The sequence below is a fragment of the Schistocerca serialis genome, chromosome 5 (genome assembly GCF_023864345.2).
Source record: "Schistocerca serialis cubense isolate TAMUIC-IGC-003099 chromosome 5, iqSchSeri2.2, whole genome shotgun sequence".
NCBI lineage: Eukaryota > Metazoa > Arthropoda > Insecta > Orthoptera > Acrididae > Schistocerca > Schistocerca serialis.
Genome location: NC_064642.1, coordinates 231609672 through 231633139, shown reverse-complemented (window position 1 = coordinate 231633139; position 23468 = coordinate 231609672). Strand labels below are relative to the sequence as shown.

At 37.8% G+C, this 23468-nt stretch overlaps 1 protein-coding gene across 6 annotated transcripts in view; it reads left to right on the top strand.

Annotated features, from left to right (window-relative positions):
- The window catches only part of LOC126481228 (endoribonuclease Dicer-like), a 446265-nt gene that overhangs the window by 399847 nt on the left and 22950 nt on the right, over positions 1–23468 (top strand). For all 6 annotated transcript variants that reach the window (XM_050104838.1, XM_050104837.1, XM_050104839.1 and 3 more), the window contains one exon: positions 16960–17257. In XM_050104838.1, coding sequence (XP_049960795.1) covers positions 16960–17257 — 298 coding nt within the window. The remainder of the gene's footprint in view (positions 1–16959; positions 17258–23468) is intronic.

Below are 23468 nucleotides of genomic sequence, written 5' to 3'. Positions count from 1 at the left end.
AAAGCAGGAGCCAGACTTACATACATTCTTATGATACTAGGAAAACACAGTCGGTATACAAATGGCATTGCATAAAGCATACTTCTACAACTCATCACAGGAAATTGTTAAAGTGTGTGAGATCCATACCAAATAGGACTTGCAGGAGATTGTGACAAAGCAAGCTGGGATATTTTTACTTCCCTTCTTATTTTGCCACCTGCCTCCTTAAATTCATTTTTTCATCTTTGACTAATTACCATTAACATATGTGAGTATAATCTGCATTTTCATAAATGAGAAAAGATGGCCCTCAGTTTTAAAGAATACAGCACCTTACCTAATTTTGTGCTTAGTTTATCAAACAGTGGAAAATCCAGGATGGAATGTAGCGATATTAGAGAAGGAAAGTTGCTACTCACCATAGAGCGGAGATGCTGAGTCGCAATAGGTACAACACAGACACAGACGTGCGCACGCGCACACACACACACACCACACACACACACATGCAAATGCAACTCCCACACAAGTCTACAGTCTCAGACAACTGAAACCACACTGCAGTGTGGTGTCAGTTGTCTGAGACTGCAGACATGTGTGGAACTACGTCTACACCGAGGACCATCAACAAAGACATAAAGCAGGTGGACGTCACATGTGGTGCCCTTATGGGTGAGGACTACTTTATGTGGACACAATAGACAAGGACTCACAAACTTTGTCAGTGAAATCAAGAACAGTTTACAATACAGTGATTGTAATGAAGGAAGTGCAATGGCCAATCAGCGCATGGGTTTCATGGCCACAGAAGGACAGCAGCCAATCAATGAGCGAGTTCTATGGAAGCAGCCATTGAGTACGGGTGCAGCCAATCAGTAAGCAGGTGGACACATCCAACAGAGATAAACAAGACGCCTCACCGAGAGAATTACAACTTGAAGCAGCCGTGGAGACAATGAATCGAGATGACAACCGCAGCTGGAGATGAGTGATTAAAAACAAGGTAATTCTTAGCAAAAGCCATTTTACATTGAATGATACATAATGAGTGGCCCTAATGAACAAGACAGTGTGATTGGAGACACTGGACAACAGGGGAGTTGTGTGACTGAAAACAAAGCTGTAGCGGTTAAGTTTTTAAATGAACACAAAGAACTAATTGGGACTGGTTCTGTAGATGATGTGGTTATAAATCAGACATGAATGTAACTTTCAATGATGGGGATGAAAGTCTTATTGTAGATTAAATGAAAAAACCGTTGTCTACATTGTTTGGTGATGTGAGTGAAACGGACGAAAACAGTACTGTAGTGGATGAAATTGTTTAGGCTAAGGAGGAGGAATCGAGTAGCGAAAGTCAGCAAGAGCAAAAGTTTATGGCAGATGGAAAAGTGGAAGTTATGTTAAGGCAAATTATGAGTAGTTTGAGTCAGATGAGTATGAAAGAAGACATTAGTAGTATGGAAGAAGACATTAGAAGGGTGGAAAAGAAAACTGATAGCATTAGAAATGACGTTATCTTAAAGGGTGAACTGAAGAAAGAAGTTATAAATGAGGTTAAGGTAGTCAGTACTAATCTTTCAGAATTAAGTAAGGTGGTTGAGGTGGTAGTTAAACATTGTTATGAAAAGATAAAGAAAGTAGAACAGAATATTAATGACAAATTAACATTAATGAGTAGTAAATGTGTAGAAGAGAGAAAGAAAATTTGTGATGACTATAGTAGGGGGGGTAGAGGCATCTGAAAAACAGTGTGAAGATGAAGTCAAAGCAGCCAGGAAAGTTTCTGCTGAAAACAGGGTTAAACTTGAGAACCAAGTCAATCAGATTAAAAATGATTTAGTAACGGAGGTAGAAATCATGTGTGCAGTAGTAGTACAGGAAAACAGGTAAAAGTAAATAAAAATGTAGATTCTAAATTGGCTGAAATAGAGAAAAAGATGGAAGAGGTACAATATCTAAAGCATAGAGTATGTAGTGTCACAAACAGACCTTCATTTGTTAGTTATAAGAAATTTAATAATTTTGAACCATATGGGTAAGTGTATCCACTGGATTTCATTAGGGAATTTAATGATTTGCCTAAAACACAGAATGACAAAGAAAAAATGTGATTTGTGAGACGTTTTTTGAAAGGGGATGCTTATGGATGGGCAGCTCAGGTATGTGATAGCTGTACTTCATGGCAAAGCTTTGAGAAAGAAAAGCAGTAGACAATTTTGAGTAAATTTTGGGGAGAAGAGAGATTTGACTCTAGGAAGGGTTCTGTGAAAGGTTTCTGTCAGCTTTGGATGAACAAAACTGAAATATTTGGACAAAGCACTAGGTAGTGAACCAGTAATTATGGGTTTAGAAACTAAGTTGCCTCAGAAAGTTAGAGAATTTCTTGTACCTGCCCGTAGGGGTAATATTAGTGATTTCTTGAATTATGTTGATAAAGTGGAGAGGGTGAAGCCCTCAGTGGAAGATTGTAGGAGGAATTTTGATGACAATAACCAATCAGAGAGAGAGTTTCAGGTAAATAGAATGAACAGGAATAATTGTAGTAGAAATTCAAGGAATGGTTGGGTGGAGGATAGCCAGAATGGGCACGAAAATGATAGGGAAAATTCAAGTAAAAGAAATGGAGGAGATGATTTTAATTCTGGATCAAACCATTTATGCTAGATAATGCTAGAGTTTTGATGAAGAGCCACTTGTATACATGGTATTTCCATGAAGTAAGTCCCATTTGGTTATATAAAACAAATGTGTACAGATACAGAAAAAATATTTATTGTACAAAAATCTACAACTGTCAAACTACTTTTCTACATAGCATCCGAAATTTTGTAGGCACTTGTCATAGCGTAGCATAAGTTTTTGTATGCCTTCTTCATAGAAGGTTGCCACCTGTGTATTCAACCATGTGGTAACATATTCTTTCAGCTCATAATCATCGTTGAAGTGTTGACCACCAAGGCCAGATTTTAGGTGTAAGAAGAGATGGAAGTCGCTAGGAGTGAGGTCTGGGCTGTACGGAGAATGATCAAATGCGTCCCAGTGAAATTCCATTAAGAGTTGTTTGGCCACATTCACCGTGTGAGGTCGGGCATTATCGTGGAAAAAAACAACATGTTTTGACAGTAATCCTCGGCACTTGTTCTGTATTGCGCGGCGCAATAACTTTATGTTCTGCAGTAACCATGTGCATTTATTGTTTGGCCTCGTGGTAAGAAATCAGTCAGCAAAATGCCTTTTCTGTCCCAAAAAACAGTGCACATGACTTTTCGAGGTGTCAAGATTTGCTTAGGCTTAACCTTGGTTGGGGATGAAGTGTGCCTCCATTCCATTGATTGCCATTTTGTTTCAGAGGTGTCATACAATACCCAAGTTTCATCCCCCATGACTATCTGAGAAAGAAAACCATCGCCTTATTCATTTTAGAGTGTCAAAAACTGAAGTACACTGCCCATCTGTTGTTTTTTGTGTTGTTCGGTAAGAATTTTGGGTACCCAACATGAGCAAAGTTTTCAAAATTTCAGTTTTTCGGTAACAATGTCATGAATTAGTGATCATGAGATTTGCGAAACTTCCATAGCAAGTGCACTAATGTAAAGTTACGGTTGTACTTAATCTTCTCTTCAATTATGTGAACCAGTTCATCAGTAACCACAGACGGGCGTCCACTTCATTCTTCATCGTGCTCTTGATCACATCCTTCATTGAACAGTCTGATCCATCTTCTGACCATTGAATCACTCATAGCATTTTGTCAGTAAACCTTACAGATTTGCCGATGAATTTCCTTTGGTTTAACTTTCTTTGCATTTAGAAAACTAATCACATATCTGATTTCACGCATGGTGGCGTTTTCAATTATGGATAACTTTATAAAAAAGCACTACAAAGCACATGTCAGCAGCAGCGATCTGAAAATGGCATACATGTCTTCTCCTTGAGTCAGAGTAAGTGTCGCGCATGCTCGGAACTGCGATCGTAGCACGGCCACGGATAGAAATAGAAATGGAATTTACTTTGTGGATGACCCTCGTATAAATGTGCTGTAATCACAGGTAAGAGTAACGTAAATGATAGTAGTAAGACGAGTGTAATTTCTATTTCTAATTCTAGTGAGATGTTGTATGATGGTATGGGTAGCAATATTTATCCCATAAGGGGAGACGAGGAACTTACTGTAATGTGCACTGAGCCAGAAGAAAGACCTACAAGCAAGTAGGGGGTTCAACATTAGAAAAAAATGTATATATATAATTTAACTATCTACCTATAGAAGTGTGTCATGGTACAGCCTTGTGTAACATTAAGGAATTACACAGAAACTATATATATTTAAGAAATTACAGCTTTAAACATAAAAGTCTCTTCAGGTTTGCTGTCGGATCCTAAAATCAACTTGACTTGATATTTCGGTGATCCAACTGGTCACCGTCTTCAGGAGAATGCTGCTTCGCTGCTGACTCCCGCTGAGAACTGATGCCGTGCTGCAAATTGACGTCCTATATAGGCCACTGTTCAGTACATGGTGCATGTGCTGACTGACTGGGAGGTGGCACCGCCCTTAGTAGAACACTGGCGGCAACAATATATTGCACTCAGGGCTGCACCGTAGAATGTTCCATTTTGATGCAGGGTAGTATAGGATTCCACGTCCTGCTAAGAGGAAACCCTTTGTCTGTGTTAATTAAATTATCCGCCAACCTAATTTCAATCGCCTCTTTATAGACACTTTTCCAAAAACCGGAAATGTGGGCAACTACCACAGTTTCGTCAAATTTCATACCGTGGCCCTAATTTAAGCAGTGTTCTGCTACTGCCGATTTTTGCGGCTGTTGTAGCCTTGTATGACAGCAATGCTCCACACATGTCATGAACTGTGCAAATTGAACGGCCAGTGTAAGCCTTCCCACATTGACAAGGAATTTTGTATACACTGGTTTCCTAAGCCCCTGAAGATGGTGACTAGTTGGATTGCTGAAATATCGAGTCAAGTTGATTTTAGGATCTGGCAGCAAACCCGAAGAGACTTCCATGACTTATTATGCCAGAAAATCCTACGAAGTCACAACTTTAAGCATAGTTGCCTAGAGTAAACTGCATGAAAGAAAAAGTGAGAGTTGTATGTAAGTCATCCTTCAGGCTAGAATCTCAAGCAGTTCGATGGAACACAGTGAAATAATACTTTCTAAGTGATAATTTTGTCTGATCGATAATAAGTTAAGTTTGCCTTATCATAAGGACCTGTTAATGTGGAGTCTTTTTCAGTAGAATCAATTTTGCATTGGATAAGCAGAGGAGGTGTTTTTTTAGATGATGAAACAATAATGAGATAATAAAATAATGAATAATGTTAGGGTCTTAATCGTTAGGGAGCCTATCTCTGCAATATGGATATTATTTGAGAATGCACTCCACTAGCTAATGAGGTAAGAAAGGTAAGTAAAGTAATAGAGCTGACATATGATTGAGTAATGAAAAAGATGACTGTATACAAACAAACGTGGTGTAACTGTATTGAGGATCTAAAATTTGAACTAGGCAACATTGGGTACTGTGAATATTGTGCAATTCATGACACTGCAGCTGGGAATGAGAGCTTAACACAAAGAGAAATATTTTAATGAGGCACAAGTCGTATAACGCTGCATTATCGGATCTATAGGTTATCTGATAACTTCTATCTGTTTTCTGAGGAATTATAAGCTTAAAGTGGTAATACCAGAATGAAGAACAGTAATTTTGCTGATTAACTGATAACTGTGGTGCTAGGCTGATGTGAATGTTCTGACAGATCAACTATTTGGCAGCATTTTGTGAGGATTTAATTTTCTGATTGAATGAGAGTGGTGCTCAGATTTGAGTGGAGAAATAGGCCAATGATTTGGTACAACTTCCATTCCTTTGAGTTTGATTTGAATGGTAATTAAGTTTACTTTTCATAGCGTAATGATTAGTAAATCTATGCTACTGCACATCTTGAATTTTTGCTATTTTGAAAATGGGAGAGAGACCCAAATCTTTCAAATTTCACCAGTTTTGGACAGTTATGTATTAGAGTAGTGTAATGTGTACTTGATTTTAAAATTTTTTCTTAGTCCCCACCTTTAGCACTGTAGTCCATTTTAGTGCTTATTATTGTGATGTTGTGAGGACTACGTAATGGTATTTATTTCTGAAGTGATGACCATTATCTGCCATTAGTGTTAAACATTTTTTCCTTATATTTAGAAGTAAAAGTGAGTATACCAAAGTAGAGTATTTTGTCTAATATTTTCATGTACTGTGGCGGAGATGAACCACCTCCAAGGGAACTGATAGCAGTGCATTTCCTTACTAACTGCCTCTTGTACCTGTTGAAGGTGTGGACAACTTGATGAGAAAATGTGTAAAAGCTCATTAAAAGTGTGAAAAAGCTTGTGAAATATACTAAAAATTGAGCAAGTGAAATTTTCTGCCTAAAAAGTGAACTGCAATGCACAGTGTAATTTAACTTTTTGCAACTCGTGAGGGTTTATTTCTTTTTTTAAGCAAGACAGGTCTTGTATAAAGTGATATGTACCTTAGAATGTAATCCTTGTTTACCCAAAAAGGACATCACTTATGATGAAGATGCCCAATTTTTATTAAAAGTATAACTTGTTTATATTTGGTGCCATTGTGCAATACACTGTATGTAAACATTTTGTTTGGGGATTTTCGTATGGCCAGTTCATATAGGGTGTTTCAAAAATGACCGGTATATTTGAAACGGCAATAAAAACTAAACGAGCAGCGATAGAAATACACCGTTTGTTGCAATATGCTTGGGACAACAGTACATTTTCAGGCAGACAAACTTTCGAAATTACAGTAGTTACAATTTTCAACAACAGATGGCGCTGCGGTCTGGGAAACTCTATAGTACGATATTTTCCACATATCCACCATGCGTAGCAATAATATGGCGTAGTCTCTGAATGAAATTACCCGAAACCTTTGACAACGTGTCTGACGGAATGGCTTCACATGCAGATGAGATGTACTGCTTCAGCTGTTCAATTGTTTCTGGATTCTGGCGGTACACCTGGTCTTTCAAGTGTCCCCACAGAAAGAAGTCACAGGGGTTCATGTCTGGCGAATAGGGAGTCCAATCCACGCCGCCTCCTGTATGTTTCGGATAGCCCAAAGCAATCACACGATCATCGAAATATTCATTCAGGAAATTAAAGACGTCGGCTGTGCGATGTGGCCGGGCACCATCTTGCATAAACCACGAGTGTTCGCAGTGTCGTCTAAGGCAGTTTGTACTGCCACAAATTCACGAAGAATGTCCAGATAGCGTGATGCAGTAATCGTTTCGGATCTGAAAAATGGGCCAATGATTCCTTCGGAAGAAATGGCGGCCCAGACCAGTACTTTTTGAGGATGCAGGGACGATGGGACTGCAACATGGGGCTTTTCGGTTCCTCATATGCGCCAGTTCTGTTTATTGACGAAGCCGTCCAGGTAAAAATAAGCTTCGTCAGTAAACCAAATGCTGCCCACATGCATATCGCATCATCAGTCCTGTGCACTATATCGTTAGCGAATGTCTCTCGTGCAGCAATGGTAGCGGCGCTGAGGGGTTGCCGCGTTTGAATTTTGTATGGATAGAGGTGTAAACTCTGGCGCATGAGACGATACGTGGACGTTGGCGTCATTTGGACCGCAGCTGCAACATGGCGAACGGAAACCCGAGGCCGCTGTTGGATCACCTGCTGCACTAGCTGCGCGTTGCCCTCTGTGGTTGCCGTACGCGGTCGCCCTACCTTTCCAGCACGTTCATCCGTCACGTTCCCAGTCCGTTGAAATTTTTCAAACAGATCCTTTATTGTATCGCTTTTCGGTCCTTTGGTTACATTAAACCTCCGTTGAAAACTTCGTCTTGTTGCAACAACACTGTGTTCTAGGCGGTGGAATTCCAACACCAGAAAAATCCTCTGTTCTAAGGAATAAACCATGTTGTCTACAGCACACTTGCACGTTGTGAACAGCACACGCTTACAGCAGAAAGACGACGTACAGAATGGCGCACCCACAGACTGCGTTGTCTTCTATATCTTTCACATCACTTGCAGCGCCATCTGTTGTTGAAAATTGTAACTACTGTAATTTCAAAAGTTTGTCCGCCTGAAAATGTGCTGTTGTCCCAAGCATATTGCAACAAACGGTGTATTTCTATCGCTGCTCGTTTAGTTTTTATTGCCGTTTCAAATATACTAGTCATTTTTGAAACACCCTGTATAAGATGTTTGAAAAATATATGTACTGTAGTTTTGATAAAATTTCATATGTAGTGTTCTATTTGCAGTATCTATCTGGTCAATCCAATGAGGGGGTGATGTGATGAAGCAAGCTGGGATATTTTTACTTCCCCTTTTGTTTTGCCATCTGCCTCCTTAAATTCATTTTTTCATGTTTGACTACCATTAACATACGGTAGTATAATCTGCATTTTCACGAAAGAGAAAGGTTGCCCTCAGGTGTAAAGAATATAGCACCAGATCTAATTTGGTGCTTAGTTTTGTGTGTGTAATTGATTTTTGAATTTATTTTGTTTATTTCTAGTTAATGTCTTTTGTTATAGTGTGAAATCAGTAATTGATTCATAACTTAAATTCTATTTTTGACTTACAAACAAATATAAATTCTGTACTAATTATAAACATTGGAAAATGAAACACTGTCATTCTTAAGTATTTTTTGGCTTTATTCGAAAACATGTTAGCAAAATCAACCCTTATTTAATTCCAAAGTAAGTAACAAGTTCGTGAAAAGTACTGTTTGTATAACTGTATCTGTTAATTTCATCATTTAACCCTTCAGTGGTCAGGCGCAAGATTTAGTTTTCTGTTAGTATCACAGATAACATTGCAGTTGTGTCCACATCCAGATACATATTTGTCATTCTCAACATATGTCACCACTTACTACATTAGCGCGACTCATGCTTCCAGCAGTTTGGTCGCTATTGTTGTTTGAAACGTGTGTGTTGGTTTGCAGTGTGTTTGCCGCTACGCGCCTTGTGATGTAAATATTTTGTTTACTTGTGTTTTTCTTTCACGTCAAGGCAATCTTTCTTTTATATTAGTGTAGAATGAATATTCAAATTGAGTTAAAGTTCCCATATGCAATTTTCATTACTTTTTACAATCTTGGATACTGATTTGCTACAATTTATTACCTTTATAAAAAGGTGTTTTGTTAGGTCTCATAAAAGTGTGGAAATGGAGAAAAAGAAGGCATTTGACAGGCACAGTCTAATTGTACGAAAGTATTGCATGAATTGTCAGAAGAAGAATTACAAGAATTGTCAGATTCATGTGAATCTGAGTTGGAAGAGGAAGTTATTGAAAAAGAAAATCACAGCAGTGACTCCGAACAATCAACAGAGGAAACAGATGGACACCTGGTTGAAGAGGGGAGATAACAAACAGATGTTAACCGATTTTATGTAGGAAAACATAAAGAAACTTTTTGAAAAAGTGAACCACTTTCTTCTTCTTCTAAAACTAAGGCCAAGAACATCCTAAAAGTTTTGCCAGGTCCAAGAGCAAGTGCTGAAATTATGTAAAATAGAAATTGATACATTTTACCTGTTTATTATGGATGGGATGATTGGCAACATTGTGGGAAATACAAATCGATACATCCACAATAGTAAAAGAGCTGAAATTCAATATTCAAGAGAACGTGACTGCAGAGACACCACAAAACCAGAGATAAAAGCTCTTTTAGGTGCAGTGCTTCGAACACTTAGGTTCGATGACCTTGGTGTCTGGAATGAAAGAAAACAAAGTGACAAACTAGCACCTATTCTGGACTTCCATCAAGATTTTGTCAACAACTGCCTTGCTCACTACAATGTCAGCGAGTTTGTCACTATTGAAGAGATGTTGCATCCTTGCAGAGGATGCTGCGGATTTGTATGGTATATCCCTAATAAGCCTGCAAAATAAGGGATCAAGATTTATGCCTTGTGTGATGTCAAAACTTTTTACACCCTGAACTTGGATATTTTCTGTGGCAGGCAGATTCCAGGACCCTACCTGAAGTCTAACAAGCCTGATGACGTAGTGCAAAGATTAGTGACACCAATTGAGAAAACAAACAGGAACCTTACAACTGAGCAAATAAAACCCGAGAAGTCCAGTCATGTCCATTCAGTTTTCAAGACGATTTATGTATGGTCTCGACTGTTCCTAAACAAAACAGCTCTGTGAATTTTTAATGGATAATGAAAGCACAAATGAAATAGATCAAGAGACTAAGAAATCGAGAGTGAATTTGGACTACAATGCTACCAAAGGAGGAGTAGACACAGTAGATCAGATGTGCTCATCCTACAGTACTTCCAGAATAACACGACAATGGCCACTTTTCTACAGACGTCTAGGTACTGCTGGGATAAATGCAAACATTATTTTCAAATTCAACAATCCTGATAATAAAGAAAGAAGACGAATTTTTTTGAAACATCTTGCTCTGGACCCAATGGAAGAACATTTGAATCAACAAGCGTTACTTGAGACACTTCCCAAGGATATTCACGCCCTCTTGACGAAGTATAGACACAAAGAAGAGAAGACCAAGGAGACAACAAAACCTGGAATTCAAAAGAACAGAACCAAAACAGTATGTATGAAATGCAAGAAAAATGTGTGCAAGAAACATAGTGTCATAGATACAAAATGTGTGCAATGTGAAAGTGAGCTGCGGATGGAAGTTAACTATTTTATTCACAATCATAAATAGCAGTGGGAGTTTATGAATGCTCCATTTCATAATGTGTTCCCTTGTTACTTCCTTTTCAAGTGAATCAGTGTGATTAAGTGATATAATTAAAATAACCGTTAAGGCAATAAAAAATATCGGCTTGTTATAAATTACAATGGCAATAATAGACAGTTGTGAAGGCAACAAATAAATAAAAGATTATTTTTCTAGAGCCACGTAATGTTATGTTATGTTTTCTCCAATAAAATGTAACTGGCGATTTTATAACAATTATTTTTTCCTTGGTTAAAAATGCAATACTAATTGCGGTGTAAAAGCTGCAACAAGCCTAGTCATGGAAGTATGAAAGGCGCGCCCTCCGAAGGGTTAAACAAATAATTTGAGTTAATCCTCATAGTAGAAGAAACTGTTACAAAGATCCAATTTTTCGAGGTATTCAGTTACTTTAATGAATTATGTTTTAATTGTAATTTCTGTAAATTGAACAGCAAACAATGTATAGTTTCAGTACCTATTATTGTGATGATTATAAAGGCCCAATTTTTGGTCCCGGCTGATTTTCAGACGAGGAATCTGTGCTGGTTAGAACAACAATAATGCATTAACTTAATAGTGGAATAAGTTTAACATAATTAAGCCTTGTTTTAAAACAATGACGGTGTCTGTTCAATATGTACTGCATTACTCTTTAAGAACTGTGAACTGTGTGGTTAGGTTTTTACTGCTCATAGATATTCAACAGTAATCTATTGTAGCAGTATGCTGATGTTTGTCTGCAAACTATTAATGAGGCTTGTCGAAAGTTAAACAGTAGTTAACAAGCCGTATAACTGTGTATTATTGGGAGGGGGGGGGGGGGGGGGGGTTGAACAGTGAAACTATGAAACGCAACTGTGCAACTGTTGGCTACATCATTTATAGTAATCAGTGTTGAACTTCCACCCCCATTTTTCAGCCAGTATCACAATGCAGTACGTCGACACCGAGGACCATCAATGAAGAAATAAAGCAGGAGAACGTCATGAGGTACTTAATGTAGACACAGAAAGATGATATGTTTGTTTGGCCACAGTAGAGCAATGACAGACATTTCAAGATAGATGTCAGTTATCCCATGGAAGACTACTTACAAGGATTCAAGAACCATTATTAACAAGCAATATTGGAATATACTACAACTCCTTACAAATTGTTCTGGTTCTTTGATGACAAAATTAGGCATGCCTGCATTTAAGCAGTCATTGTTTCTGCACTTCATCTGAAAATGGAATGGAAAGAAATTTTGACTTTTGGTATGCTAAGAGGTTGGCAAAGTATGTATGTAGATGTTAAACAAGATTGATAGTGTTTGGTAGGCTTAAATCAGTCAATCCTGAGGGAACTCAGTTAAAAAAGTAGTGTGCGAACAGCAACAGTTAGCAATACTGAAAACAGTAAACATACATAACCAACACAAGTTTTTAAAAAGAATATACTCTGTGAAAGTGAAATGTTTGGGTGATGTGCTCTCACAGTACTGAATATCTGACACCCTGGTGTGCACAGGACAACGGACAGGGTGATACACGTGATAACAAGATCTTAAAGCATCCTAAGTAAAATCTGATTTTTTCCATTAGAAATGTTAAGTGAAATGAAACAGCAGATTAATGTTACGAAACATGTACTCCACAATCTTGTCTCTTAGCTAACAGTAAAAGAGTAATGAAACGCTTTGATGTAGTAACAGATCTGCAAACAACAAATGTGAATTACACCCAGGGATGCTTGACAAATAAAATATAGCAAAATGGGTATTACATAAAAACAAACAGCATTTTATTTAGTTGAACAGACAGACCAAATGTCCAAGAAGATATTATTTATAATATAGAAGAAGCTAAATAAGATTTTGCCATTTGAGTAGCAAAATAACATATGATGGCCTAAGCAAAATTTGGTAACAGCAAAAAAAGCTTTTCTAAAAGTTAGGCATGTTAACTTCTAATATGAATGTAAAGGTTTGAAGTCTTTTTGAAAGTATTTGTTGGAAGTGTAGTTCTGTGAAAGTGGAATCGGGATAATATACAGTGCAGACTAAAAAGTGAAGAGAGGCTTTTGAAATGTGTGCTACAGAAGAATGCAGAAGATTATATGAGTAATGCAGGTTTCCTGTTGTGGTGGACATGATTTAGTCAGTGAAGGTGTAATATTGTTCTTCTTTACTTCTTAGCTGCTCAAATATTGCCCTGAATGGCATTGAAAGACTTTGTCTCTTCCTTGCTTGATTATTACTGTAAGCAACTTAACTTTCACTTTTCTTGAATAATATTTGAACACTTTTTATATGTACGTATTGTCCACCAACATACATAACAACACTAGATAACATATTTTGGATAAATAGCAGCATCAGTTGTAAAGATTGAAATCCATTATTGTGTGACCATCTTCAGTGCCAAAAATACATAAGAACCATCAGACATGATCTTGAACACAAATATGGCCATATTTATAATCATTATCAAAAAAATACAGAAACAGGAAAACATACCAGTGTATGGATTCTCATTCATACCATACTATGCAAACCTTGTAGGCCTATTTCATAATAGCACATTTTCCGTGAGGTGTAACATGTACTTTGATGATTACTTCCAACAGGTGTCTTATTTTTATTGCATACAATAATTTGGAATTACAGAAGAACTTATCTTGTGACCTCAGCAGTTGTCGATCCAAGGTGCAGTGAGGTTGTGGCTTACACAGCTGACTAGCTAAGCTCAGTATAGCAAAATAAGCATCATAGTGTTCTCTACATACCAAAGCGTACAAAATCCAGACATCAAATACAGCAAATACTATTAACAGTAAAAAACCATGCTTACATAAAAGTAACCTTTAAAATCACATGATGAGGATGAGTAACTACCCTCATGATTATGTGAGAAATATTTATAACAAAAATATAAAGACTAATGAGCAGAAATGTGTGTCAGTTATGAATAGTAATAGAGAGAAAAAATTGTTAGTTTGCCTTACTATAGGATTTTGAGTACTAGAGTTTCAAAAAAATTGTGGTGGGCATCTCATTTTCAACCGAAGACAAGCTCCATAAAATGTTAATTAAAAATATATATATATAAATTTAATTATTTTCAAGAGTCAGGGGTTTAGAAATTACAGTGTGCTGATTGTAATGCTTTTTATGTGGGGCAGACGGGGAGAAAACTCGAAGTGAGATATCATGAGCATTTTGCACTGGGTAGGAGAGATGTTTCCGATAGATCCAACTTTGCAGCACACTCGATTGATACAGGCCATGCTCTTCCTGACTTGATATCGCGGCTTAAATTGCTGCAGAGGGGAGAAAAAGGCAGATGTATCAGACTCCTTGAGGCAATGGAGATTTTCTGTAATTTGAAATCTTGGAATTGCACATTGCTTAATGAGCAGACAGTTACTAAAAGTTCTGATTTTTGGGAGCACTTTGGCGAGAGCTGCCTGGTGCATAGCAGGAAGGCCACCCACAGGGCCAGTAACAAGACAGAAGATCAGCTGGTATTACGCTGTTACACGAGAGTAAATGTGGTGTGCCCTAGGCAAGCCACTTCTTCAGCAATTTTATGCTGTGAGGTGTTTAACAGGTTTCCTAACAGCAAATGGTGGATATTAGTTTTATCACACAATGGAAAATCCAGGATGGAATGTAACAAAATTGTGAAAAAGAAGTTGCTACTCACCATATGGTGGAGATGCTGAGTCGCAGATAGGCACAACAAAAAAACTATCACAAATATAGTTTTTGGACAGTAAGGACATCTTGAAAATTAGACAACACACACACACACACACACACACACACACAAATGCAACTCATACACCCATGACTGCAGTCTCAGGCATCTGAGGTCACACTGTGGGATCCCCCCCCCCTCTCCCGGACCAAGTGCATGGGCTGGCCTAGAGCATAGCAGGAAGGCAGTCCACAGGGCCAGCAGCGAGATGGAAGATTAGACGGTATGATGCTCTTATACAGTGCAGCATGTCGATTCACGACATGAGCGTAAACTTGGTGTACATTTAGGCAAGCCTCTTCTTCGTCAATTTTTGCTATGAGGTATTCAACAGGTTTCGTAACAGCAAATGGTGGATATTAGTTATTAATTTTGAGCCCTATTTGCAATGTATATTTGACATATGCTTGTGTATTCATTGAAGGTACTGCAGTCCCCCACTTTGTCATTATTGAAATTTTACATCATTTGCGCACATGAAAAATGACAGTATTACAGGTCCAGTACATCATATGTGGGAGATTATTGTATTTTATATTTTTGTTAATGTCTTTTTATTACTATTTGTAATTGCTTGTAAAGAATGTGCTATGATAATGTCAATCATTAGGTTGGTAAAGTCTTCAAATATAATAAGGGAGGGCATAACATCCCATTGTAAAGGATTAATATTTTTACATTTAATCGAGATTTTTGGAAATTTAAAAGAATGTTTCTGATGTTAACATGTCTGTATTTGTTTTTAAGAAGTTACTATGTGTGCTTTTATGTCAAGTATATTCCTATAACAAAAATTTATCTTGTACTTTACGTCAGAGGGTGTAATTTAATGTATTTTTTATTGTACCTGTATTGTGTTTTTTAAAGTTTTGCCATGACTTATGACAGTAAAAAATTGTCATGTGAGTTTAAAGGTTACTTTTATGCAAGCTTTCGTTTTTTCTGTTAATGGTATTTGCTGTATTTGATGTCTGCGTGTCATACGCTTTGGAATGTAGAGGGCACTATGATGCTTGTTTTGCTATACTGAGCGTAGCTAGTGGGCTGTATAAACTACAAGCTCACTGTTTGTTGGATTGGCAATTGCAGAGGTCACAAGATAGGTGCTTCTGTAATTCAGAATTATTGTATGCAGTAACAGTAAGATATCTGTTGGAAGTAATCATCACAGTACGTGGTACACCTCATGGGAAATATTGTGTTATTATGATATGGGTCTACAAGGTTCAAATAGTTTGGTATGTACTAGAGTCCATACATTGGTATGTTTTCCTGTTTCTGTATTTTTTTATGATGATTATAAATATGGCCATATTTGTGTTCATGCCCGATGGTTCTCATGTATTTTTAGCACTGAAGATTGAAGATGGCCACACAGTGATGGAAATTGATCTGTAAAATAAAGGATTTCAATCTTTACTACTGATCGTGCTATTTATCCAAAGTATATTGGCGATAATACAATTGTGGTGCACACATTTCACAATGGAATTAGACATCAATACTAGATAATGTCAGGCCCCTGTCAAATCAAAGTTTTCAAATCGGAACTTACACATATTCACAGAACGAGTGAATCTGAATGACATTTCATTTGTTTGAGTTGGCATCTTAGCTGTTGTCACAGTTAATATTCTCTAAGAACTTTTAACTCCTCCATAGTAGGCTGATGGTGCTAGGAGCTTCTATATTCATGTATGTGCACATTGTTCCTTTTGTGAAGTTACTGTGATCACTGTCCCATTATGAAGACATGCCTCATCCCTTGGTATGGTTCTCCACACGCAAATAAAATAACAAATCCGCAAAATATTTGTGCTTTCCTCTATGATAACTTGATGTGTGATTTTTGTTTGTATCATTTGCTAGTTAATTTTAAATAGGGATACACATCTCTTGTCTGGAGTGGTTTGAAACGCAACAGTAAATAGGATACCTCACGAAGAGGTATTGGCTTTAATCAGAGAGAAGAGTGCTTTATGTCACAACTTGATTAAAAGAAAGTATAAGTTGATAGGATGCAAGCAGGGCAGCTAAGGATAATTAATTTTGTAATGGAGGAAGGGTGGAGGATAAATATTCTAGAGGGAGACCAAGATTTGAGTACAGTAATCAGGTTCAGATGGGTGTAAGTTACAGTAGTTGTGCAAGGATGAAGAGACTTCGATAGGATAGACTAATGTGGAGAGCTGCATCAGACCAGTCCTCTGGCTGAAGTTGGCAAGGACCACAACAACAGATTGTTGGTATTAAGGTAGTTAAGAGTCAGACTCAGAAGAAATAGTGGGATACGAGACAAAATGAAAGTAGGATTTGCAGAGAGAAAGTTGGAGTGGAAAGGTGTTGTAGAGTGAAAAAAAAGTAGTAGTTTATTATTATGCACTTCATTTTTTGTTTGTGGTATTTTGCATCTTCTGTGTGTCAAGTGGTATCTTCATTTTTCTAGGCATATGGTTTGTCTGGTGCAATTGCACTTCTCAACAGTCTGGGAGTTCTACCAGCAAAGAAGGCATCACCTCATATTCTCTTTGAGAGACCACCAGAGAGGCCCTTATTGCAAGAATCATTGCCTCATCAGTATTTGGACTTCCATTTAGGTGACACAGAAGAGCTGGAGGAGACATTAAACTACAGATTCAAAGACAGAGGTTTTCTGTTGCAAGCACTTACGCATCCCTCTTGGAGTGACAATAGAATTACGGATTGTTATCAAAGATTAGAATTTCTTGGTGATGCAATATTAGGTGGGTATTTTGAGATGAATTTTATATTAATGGGCTTTTATTGATAACAAATTAGTTTTCAAGCTTGATTTAAATCCTTCTTTATGTACTTATTATGCTATGTGTATGCTTCAGTGTTCAAATATTTATATGTGTTACGTACACGCTGATTTCCATTTATATATTTCTTCCATATTTTGGTGTAGCGATAAGTAATTTACTGATTTTTGGGATGTATGTAATGTACGAGAATGGATCAAATGCAAGCATTAAATGTCCAATAAAAAAGGAACAGATCATGCCAGTAGTCTGTAAGTTGATAAGGGTGCTCATAAGAGTGTGCCAGATGTTCGCTAGGCAGTATCATCATGCAGATTCACAAACATGGACATAGAAAATGTGTGAAGACAACTGCACCACTAGTTGCTTGCTCCAGGGCCAACTGTCCTCTGTGTTTCCTTTTCACTTACTGCATCATGAAATTGTGAAACCTGTTGAAATGGAGGTCCAGTACAGTAGATGCTTGTTAATCTCAACAGCATGTGTCCCAGTAAAGATGCGACACTGTGACTAATACTCCTCATCAGAGTCTGACACATCACAGTGTTAATCCAGAAAACTGCAGTTGTTAAAGGCACAATGATGATGAACCTCAGAGTGATACAGCATGACATTTCAGTAACTAAAGACATTAACCAAAGTCAAACATACCATGTGATACGCTTGAATTTTGGTAAGTGCCTTCAAGGTGGGAGCTGACTTGCAATATGGAATTGTTAATGCAAGTGAATGTCTTTCATAACACGTTGGAAAAGAAGGTAATGGCCAATAATCACCACTGGACATGAAACTTGCATCCATTACCTCTGACCAGGAACAGAGAGAATAAGGAATGACATTATATGCTGTCACAACCTTTGGCATGAAAAAGTGACATGTATTATTGTCTGTGTCTGTGTTATTGCAACATGACAATGCACAGCCCCATACGGCACATCCAACAGTTGCAATAATCCCATACCAGAAATTTGAAGCCATCTGCACCCACCTTACTCATCATCTCTCACTAAATGATTTCCATATGTTTAGAACATTCAGAGTGGCAGTTGCAACATACCTGTTCTATGGCAGTTGCGAGATGTACAGCTCTGTTAATAAATTTGGCTCATTTGTTGTCATAGGGCTGAGCTATACACATCTTCTTTCATGCCAAGTAAAAGTTCACTGCAATATTGTATTTTACCAGTGATCCTGCAGTTGAATTACGAAAGCATTGTCATGTAATAACAATAAATGAAAAATGGTTGAATTCCAATGAATAATTGATGTAAGCAACAAAAAAAGGTTTAAGCCGTACGTACTGATTTATTCAAACACCGAAACGGGTGGTTCTACAGAGAGATCTCTGTTGGAATTGGCGATGAATGCTTGGCTTGTGCGCAATACATTTGTGATGTATGCTATTTTGACCACAACACTACTGCATATGAATAGTTATCGTGGCTATGTGCCAATAACCATAGAGATTATCATTCCCAGTGTTAACTGTATCGTCTTCTCAATCATTGCACTCTTTCCTGTTTATGTTAAACCATTACACACTACTGTCTGAACAACACTGCAGAAATATACATTCTCAACAAAGTAAAATTCTCTCTGTACCACTCCACAATACCGCCATGTTCTGTAAATCATTTTATTAGGACCCTGGTTTTGGAACAGTCTTCCTCAGAATGTCAAATAAATTAAAATATCTTTCAAACTTAAAACAATGGCTATCACAGTAGCTCTCTCTTCTGCAGTCTACTCTTCATCAACCCTCCCTCCCTAATCACTTTCCCCTCCCCTTGTTTACAGAGGTCTTTATTGAAATTCTCTTGTTTCTTAGCAGCTATTAACTTTCATTTCAAGCTTTTCCTCTTCCGTTATCCCTTCCGCTTTTTCTAATACCAAACAAGACTTCAAAAAGTCTGGAACTAACAATATCATTCTTAATGCTTCCATTTATTATTATTATTATATTTTTAATAGTATTGCCAGTTATTGCATTTTATTAATGATGCAAATTGTTATTATTATTATTGAGTTTTTAAGTAATAACTAATCAGTATCATTCTTAACCCCACTCCTCCTGTATTTTAGTTCATTGTTAGTGACACTATTATTATTATTATTATTAATATTATTGCCAATTTTTATTAATAATGCTAATTATTGTTATTGTGATTGTCATGCAGTTTTTTTAGTTTGTTCCTGGGCAGATGTAAAAGAGGGCTTTAAGGTCCTAATCTGGTCAGGCTAAAGCAGTAAATAAATGGCAGACCATGCTGTTTACAAAGGTGAGACAGGATGAGCAGTTTTTCTAACACTAGGAAAGAAATTTGAAAAGTCCTCTCTCAAAGCAATTTCCTGCTGAGTTCTTTAAACGGAAACTGAAAATGGTCAATAGAAAGGTTTGAATTCTGTTCTAGAGACTGATAGGCTAAAAAGTCTGAATTTTAAAATAATTTTGTGCAGAGATTTTGGCACTCATGAAATCAAGGATCAGGCAGTAGCCCTCGTGGGGTGTTGAAGCTGTGTGCCCTCTGGATCGGAGATGGTGTTTTAATAGTGCAGTTAAAATGTTGGGAGAAGGTGATCCTTCATGAGCAACAGAGTTATTTCTTGTAGTACAGTGGATTTTGGGTTGAACCATTCCAGTTTTCTAGGTGAGTGTTCCCATTCAGCAAGGGTACAGAAACTCAATAGGGAGAGGCAGGAAGTTAGGTTGAGGAGCCAGGTAGCAAGCTGGAAGGTGGCATTTAAATACACTAGTTTGACTCTGCAAGGTTTTCACCTTGCAGAGTCAAACTAGTGTATTTAAATGCCACCTTCCAGCTTGCTACCTGGCTCCTCAACCTAACTTCCTGCCTCTCCCTATTGAGTTAATTTGTATTAGTGTCTCTGGAAATTCAAGTGTAGTGTTTTAGCATTGAGTTGCATTCTTGTTTTGTTGTTGAGGAGAAGTTGCTAGCAGCCAGTTGGAGGTGGTGTATGAACTATTAGTGGTGTATGTTTTCCAATCTATTGGGCGGTTGTGGCATTTTTGTGGAAGAGGTTGGATTGCTACAGAGCTCTTAATTATTGGCTTTGCTTTTATGAGAAGATCAACCCTTTCTCGCAGATCAAAGCAAGATTTGAGACTTTTATTTGGACTGAGTTGATAGAGTGGCAGTGCAGAGAATTAATCTGGGTCCACCAATAAACCTTTCTGATTAAATCTGTGGAGCAGAACATTGCCTATTTTGTCTTGTGTGCTGCACATAGCCAATATCACATGGATTCTGCCCATGGGCACAAGTCCAACTTCTCATAATGATATGGAAGCCCAAAGGTATGGAAAAAAGGATCATTTCAACAGATTAGATGACCACAGTTTTTGTCTGCATTTTTAAGTGCCCAGGTTTCTGTCTGATGATAAAGTTTACTGAATGAGTTTTACTTGTATATTGTAAAGAGGGTAAGTGCAAAAAGATTATATTTTTGTCATAAATCATGAGCTACATGTTCTACCCATAACTATCAAAAGATAACAACAGTACAATATATGGAGTGGTTTCACAGTAGTTGAGCACAAGAACCAGTAAAATTCAGCCAGATATTCTCGTTGAAGAAATTTACAATCACTGTGTTTTGGTATAGGAAAGGTACACTGCTGTGGAATGACGCACAATAATCAGTTTAGAGCAAAATGTGAAAGGTATGCCATTTGAGACAAATGACAAGCTTATTTCATCAGAATATTAGAGGAATAATTAATAAGGTTGAAGAGCTTCTTGTCTCTCCAGAAAATTTATAAGCTCTGAAAAGAGAGACATCCTGTGCCTATCTCAGCACCACATAACTAAAAGGTTAGAGAAGGTAAATACATTGTTCAGTGACTTTATTGTGAACACCTGTTAAAAGCCCCAATAAGCACCTTTTGCAATGCAGAGTGCTGTGAAAGATAAAGGAAGAAAGTCAGTGAGAGGTTCTGGAAGTTATAAACAGGGATATGGAGCCATGCCAACTCCAGTGCTGTTGACACTGTGCTAGGATTCTTGATTGAGGACCCGTGGTGTGATCAGCTTGATTGAGGTGGTCCCACAGATTCTCAGTTGGGTTTAAATTTTGGGAGTTTAGTGGCTAGGGGAGTACAGTAAACTCATCCTGGTGCTCTTTGAACCACGCAAGTTCACAGTGAGCTGTGTGACATGTTACATTGCCCTCCTGGCAGATTCCATCATCCCAAGGAAAAACAAACTGCAAGTAGGGGTGGACATCATTGACAAAGGTAGATGCACACTTGTGTTGATCCATTGTACCTTCCAGAAAGACAAGATCACCCAGGGAATGCCACAAAAACTTTTCCCAGGCCAAAACACTTCCTCCTCTGGCCTGGACCCTTACAACTATTGTTGCAGGGGCTTTGCTTTCTGGCCGATTGTGCATAAAACATGATTCATTTGGAAAGGCCATCTGTTGCATTCAGTGAACATTCAGTTGTGGTGCAATATGTAAATTCCAAATTTCTCCAATGAACAGCAGTCAGCATGGGTGCGTGAATCAGGCACCTGCTATGGATGTCTGTATGCAGCAATGTTGGCTGAATGGTCATTGAGGAAACACTGTTAGTAGTCCCTCGGTTCATCTGGTTGGTCAGTTGCTGAGCAGTTGCAGATCTGTCCTCCTGCTTACATCTCTACAACTATAGTTCACCCCTGTCATCTATGGCGTGAGATGCAACACAGCTGCCTCATAGCCAGTATTGGACAATGTTTTTTCACGCATGGTATATGTTAACCATGGTGGCACGAACAGTTTACAAACTTTAACAATTTGGAAACGCTTCCACCCTCGGCCCAAAGCCAATGATCATTCCCTTTTGGGTGTCATAAAGTGCTTCGTTACGATGACGACTACACCATTTTCCACAACCCCGCCCCCACACACTTTATGTACCCTTCACCGATAGTGGTGCCACCGTAAGTGTTTATAGCAAGTTGACGTTGAACATAGACAAGTTGTTATGTATATTAAGACAAAAAAAAAGTTGTAAAGCGTAAACTTTCATGAACGAAAATGCCAGAGTTAATAAAATGTTCCAGGCTATTATGCCGTGGTCAAATGGATTTCACATTGAAACCCTATATTTCGTCCCCATCTGCGGAGGACATTTTCAAGGGGGATCATAGCTTCTTTGAATGTCTCATTCAGACCCTAGCTTGCTATTGAGTCTATTTGACCAGGGCATAATAGCCTGGAACATTTTATTAATTGAAAACAGCAGTTCCAAAACATTGTGACAAGAAGATTTTTTGGTAATCAGCACATAGAAGTGTGTGCTTCTGAATTAATACTGAAAAATAGTTCTCCTTTAATTGTAACAGTGTATAGATCCCCACTGGGATATTTTGAACTGTCTGTCGGATAGCATCAAGCAGTTAATAGTCTGTTGTGATTTCAGTGTAAATTTTCTAAAGAACTGTGATATGAAAAATGATCTGGAAACCATATTTGGATCCTATAATTCAGTATCAGTAATAAATTTTCCATCACAAGTGGATAAAGACAGTAGTTCCGTAATAGGTAATTTTCCTTGATGAGGCTCAAAGCAAGGCAGTAACATTATCCCCAGTAATAACTGCTCTCTCTGATCATGATGCACAGTTATTTGGGGTAAATGAGATAGTGCCTTACAGTATAAATACTCCTCAGTGGAAATATCAGAATAATTGATGACTCCCAAACAAACGGTTTTAAGAATAGTTTACAGAGAGATAATCCGGGATGTAATTTGTAATGAACCAAATGCTGACATAAAATTTAATCTATTGCATTATATGAATTTATCATTATTTGAAAATAGCTTTCTGCATAAGCTAATCTGAAAGGACATTTGACAGCCATGTAAAAAGGCCATGGATCACAAGGGGAATTAAAGTATCTTGGGAAAGGGAAAGGGAATTGTATCCACTGGGAACAAGTAAAGATCATACAATTGTTGCACACTACAAAAACTACTCCAAATTACTAAGAAGAGTTATTAAAAAATCAAGGAATATGCATATTATGTCAGAAATTAATAATTCTGGCAACAGACTTTAAGGCTATAGGGGATGTCGTGAAATGACAGACATGGCACCTGCCCAAGGAACAGGATAACATCACTATTGACTTAAACGGAAATAAGTACTGTAAATGGGTAGTCACC